We start from the raw sequence: 5,350 nt of genomic DNA on the forward strand, positions 1-5,350 counted from the left end.
TGGCGGCCTTTTTGAACACAAATGGGGTGAATCGATTAGCACTACGACGAGGCGGATCAACCCTCAGATTGTAGGGTTTGCCTGTCTCAGCTGGAGTCTGTGTCTCACCTGTACATATCTTAATTTAACAACCCATCCAATGGTGAATATAAAAATATTAATTAACAGCACCATCTAAAGATGAATCTAATAATACTAATGAACCGCACCATCCAAACATGAATTTAATAATAGAAATGAGTAGCACCATCGAACATGAATCCCATTATAATACTAATGAACAGCACCATCCAAACATGAATCTAATAATAGAAATGAGTAGCACCATCAAACATGAATACCATTATAATACTAGTGTTAGCGGACCATCGATTTCTTTGTAGTCAAAACGAGAAGCCCTGCATAACGACCTGTATAGGTGTGTTAGGCATGCCGAACCCCAACTATACTATCCGATACTGCCAAAATCACGAAGCAAAGGCAGAAACTTCCAGTGTACACCTACCCTAGACTTGTCTCCAAACAATATCGTACCAAATAACAACATAATATGGCACTTCACGTACCTCTGAATACTGTCTTCATCAATGCACTGAATACACTCCTTTAAATCCCGAAGCCATACCAACTTTATAAAGCTTCCTCTACAGTCTGACTTACTCGGCACAACTCCAAAAAGGTGCAAACACTCAACTTCTAAGGCTTCATGGCTACTCAAAGTCACTCCTGTCACTGGTATACCGTTGGTCGGAAGACCGAGAATCAAAGCCACATCTTCTAATGTCACAGCACACTCACCAACTGGAAGGTGAAAAGTGTGTGTGTCCGGATGCCACCTCTCAACAAGAGCATTTACTAGGCCTTTCTGGCATTGAACTATTCCAATTTGAAAAACATGATAAAAACCAGTAAATCGTAAATGCTCCTCCATAGCATGATTGTATCTATCCGAAGACAACAGGTGATTACATGTCAAATTTCGTGAAATCTACAAAAATATAACAAATTATTAGTAAATTAATAGTAAACCTAATTCAATATAAAAGGCCCTAATTCTCTAATAATAGTAACTAATTTACTAGACTAACACTAATTTAATAACTAACATGCATGCGCATATATAGAAACAACTAACTTAGTAATTATTTAACTATCATTATTAAAAACATTTCGATCGAACTAATTCCCTAATAGTAGTAGCTAATTAAATTTTTACAATAATGCTAATTCAACACTTTACATCAAAATTATTAATAATTATTAATAATTCTAACTTTTTAATTTAACTCCAACATACTGGTATGTTACGTAAATATTTGACTAAATTTCTTGTTACATAATTATTTATTTACATATTCATAGTTGAACGAATAATAATAATTCTTAGATCACCAATATTTATTATTACTAACTAACTATTAATAGCAACTAATAATTAAATAAATCTAATTCTTATTCAATTAATAATATTTCACCTATTATTAAATCCTCAACTACAACAATATATTTACATTATATCAATTTAAATATCCAACAATAAATAACAATATAAAATTACCGTAACAAAATATATCAATAACATATATCATATATTACACAAAATCTAATTCTTAACCATAATTCTCAAAATTATTAGAAGAAATAATTAGACTAGCCGTAAACACATAATCTATAAAATTATTACACCAAGATCTAAACATATATTTTCTACTAACCAATCATATTAATGTAATTCAAACATTCTTGTTCATTACAACTAATTAAATCTAAATATATAATTTTTTAACTAATCCTTAAATATACATTTCTAAACTTCTAAAAGTAGTAATAATAAATCTGTAATAATAACATAAATTTTGAAATAACAAAAATTAAAAATTTAACTTACATAATTAGAATGGCAGAGATAATTAATAATATGTAGTTCAGGACGATCAACATCTTTAACTTTTTTTTGGCATTATAATTTTTTTACAGTGCAAGAAGCAAAAATTTGTCCTAGTAAAGATGAAGAAGCAGAGAAGAAATGATGAAACTTGAGATGCAGGAAGGGAAAATGACTTCTGGAGGAGAGTGAGACTTCAAGGGAGAGATAGTCACGCATGGAGGGGGCACCGCTGCTGGGGAGACTGCATGCTCGACACCTGGCCTGCAACCAACAAATCGGACGGTCCGATTTGCTCCCCTCTAATTGGACCGTCCGATTACTCACCCCAAATCCGGACCGTCCGATTTTAGTTACGCTGACACCACACTCCAGTATTGCACCCATGTACCCCATAATGATGTCTCACACCATTCCTAGCTCCATAACAAAAATAAAAAGCGAAAAAATTACCAGTTATTATTTTGTAGAAATTTTGGTGCAAGAGGAAATGCCAACGATCAGAGGGGATGGAGTGCTAAGATGATTAACAAAAGCAGAACCTTCACAAAAATAAAAAATTTAACAAATTAAAACAAAAATATATCTAAAAGCAAGAAAAAATCTGACAAAGTATAAAAAAACAGATAAAAAACAAGACAAAACTTAACAAAAAATAACAAAAAAAGATTTAAAAAAAGATAAATTTAACAAAAAACAACAAAAACATATAAAAAACAAGACTGAACCTTTAAGACGACAGTTGCGTGAGGAGACGAGGAGGAGGGTGGCTTCGTGACGGAGAAGTCAACGACAGCAATGTCACTAAGAGGAGGAGGCGGTGGCGTGACTGAAAGGATCGAGGAGAAGGCGTGAATGAGAAGAGGAGGTGGCACCGTGACTGAACAGAGGTGGCGTCAATGAGAAGAAATAGTCGGCCGCATTATGTGACACTGAGACTAAGAGAGACGACTGACTTTTGAGAGAGGAGATGAGTGAGTGGGACTGTGGGAGTGTTTTATGAGTGAGAGAAGATACTAATTAGTGATTAGGGTTTGTTTTTAGGTGGGGGCGCGGGATTAGGCGCACAAACAACAGTAAAAATAATGAAAAACGCTTAAGGGTATTTTTTGGGTTTTAAACCCTCTCAATGAAAAATACGGTTAAAAGTGAGTTTTCAATCTTTTTTTTTTCAAAGGTAACATGATATTTATTTATTAATATAAAATAAATAAGAGATGTGGGTCCACCTTGGACAACCATACATCAATGTAATAGAGGGAATTCCAAGCAATTAACATTTCTTTAACTAAAGCATGACTAAACACAACTAAAACCACATATTATGACTCATTTGTCTTCTGCATCTCCTCCATGGCTTCATGCGCTGAAGTGATAATTGAATCTGGTGAAGTACTTTTATTTTCAAAGACAAAATGGTTCCTCGCGATCCAAATCTTCCATAGAATAACGGCTGCCAGTGCTGAGCTCTTCCTCCAATGGTGTCTTCGTCTTGCTCCTTCCATGAACTGGCTCCATCGCTCCTGAAATTCCCCTGAACTGTTTTGCATCAGGTAAGCTCATAAATCTGACTTCTGTAAAACTTCTTGTGACCTTGGGCAATCAATTAAGCAGTGATTTACATTTTCCCCCCAAATTGTTGCATCTAGGGCAGATTTCTGGGACTGTTGGTATCCTTTCATGAAGTCGAGTACGAACTGGGAAGCCGTCATGCAGGGCTTTCCACAGGAATACCTTAATCTTCGGTGGACATTGAAGTTCCCACAACGAATTCCAGAGTCTCTTTTTCTTCCACAAATTGGGTAATTGGCTGATTGGAGAATGCACCATTTGAAAAGCTGTATTATAGCCTGAAGCCACTGTGGACCTGCCGTCCCTCTCATTTTCCCAGGTAATCCGATCTTCTCCAACTTTTATAATAGGAGTTTGTAAGATTTCTGATGCAATTTCTGGATTGAAATTATTTTTTATTATATCATCCTTCCACTGTCTATTATGAATGAGTTGATTAACCCAAATTAAATTAGGGTCTGTAGCTGTTTGCTGTTGTTCGGATATTGACTTTACATTTTTAAGCCACCAATCCTCCATAATTCTAATCTAAATGCCTCGTCCCACTTGCCAATGATTACCTTGTTTGATAATTTTCCTTTCTTCTAGTAAGCTTCTCTAGGCCCAAAAAGGATTTCGCCCTGTATCTACCTGTAGGAAAGAAGAAAATTTAACATATTTGCTTTTGTAAATTCTGCTGATTAGAGAATTAGGTTTCGTGATGATTCTCCAGCCTTGTTTAACCAACATGGCTAGATTAAATGCTTTCAGGTCTTTAAAGTCTAATCCTCCATACTTCTTTTCTCTGCAAATTATATCTCACCTGATCCATTGTAATCTTCTTTCCGACCCCCTTTGCCCCCACCAGAAATTTATCATCTTTCTCTGAATCTCGTCTAATAATGTGTCCGGGAGTTTGAAACAGCTCAAAATGTAGATCGGAATAGCCGTAGCTACTGCTTTAATTAAAACCTCTCTCCCACTGACTGACAATAATGATGGCTTCCAAGCCTGTAGTTTCTTATCAAATTTCCCCTTAATAAAGTTAAAGGTATGAGTTTTTGATCTATTAATCACTGCCGGCAGTCCCAAATACTTATTTTGTCTGCCTATGTGTGGAATCTGAAGTAGTTGAGATAAGAGTTCTCTGTTCGGACTAAGGGTGTTCTTGCTATAGAAAATAGATGACTTAGAGAAATTAATTGTCTTCCCACTAATATCACCATAGCACTCCAGTATCTCCATCAGCTTGTTGCATTCTACCTCGTTTGCCTTGCAAAAGAGAATGGAATCATCTGTAAAGAATAGGTGGCTGACTATAGGTGGTGCACGAAATCGCAATCACACTTTTGCAATTCCGCACAACTAACCAGCAAGTGCACTGGGTCGTCCAAGTAATACCTTACGTGAGTAAGGGTCGATCCCACGGAGATTGTCGGCTTGAAGCAAGCTATGGTTATCTTGTAACTCTTAGTCAGGATATCAATAATTCTCAGGTTTAATTGTGAAAAGTAAAAGAACATGAAATAGATACTTGTTTTGCAGTAATGGAGAACAGGTTGAGGTTTTGGAGATGCTCTATCTTCTGAATCTCTGCTTTCCTACTGTCTTCTTCTTCAATGCACGCAAGGCTCCTTCCATGGCAAGCTGTATATAGGGTTTCACCATTGTCAATGGCTACCTCCCATCCTCTCAGTGAAAATGTTCAACGCGCTCTATCACAGCACGACTAATCATCTGTCGGTTCTCAATCAGGTTGGAGTAGAATCCAGTGATTCTTTTGCGTCTGTCACTAACGCCCAGCCCTCAGGAGTTTGAAGCTTGTCACAGTCATTCAATCCTTGAATCCTACTCAGAATACCACAGACAAGGTTTAGACCTTCCGGATTCTCTTAAATGCCGCCATCAATTCTA

The 5,350-nt window shown here is 36.3% G+C and overlaps 1 protein-coding gene across 1 annotated transcript; it reads right to left on the reverse strand.

Moving 5' to 3' along the window:
• Positions 1-448: 448 nt before the first annotated feature.
• Positions 449-2,281, reverse strand: LOC110277599 (serine/threonine-protein phosphatase 7 long form homolog). The gene is made up of 2 exons (XM_052257740.1): positions 2,243-2,281; positions 449-988 (listed from the first exon to the last, which is right to left on the reverse strand). The coding sequence occupies exons 1-2, from the start codon at positions 2,279-2,281 to the stop codon at positions 449-451; spliced, it is 579 nt and encodes a 192-aa protein (XP_052113700.1).
• Between the last annotated feature and the right edge of the window lie 3,069 nt (positions 2,282-5,350).

This window comes from Arachis duranensis, chromosome 2, assembly GCF_000817695.3.
Source record: "Arachis duranensis cultivar V14167 chromosome 2, aradu.V14167.gnm2.J7QH, whole genome shotgun sequence".
Classification (NCBI taxonomy): domain Eukaryota; kingdom Viridiplantae; phylum Streptophyta; class Magnoliopsida; order Fabales; family Fabaceae; genus Arachis; species Arachis duranensis.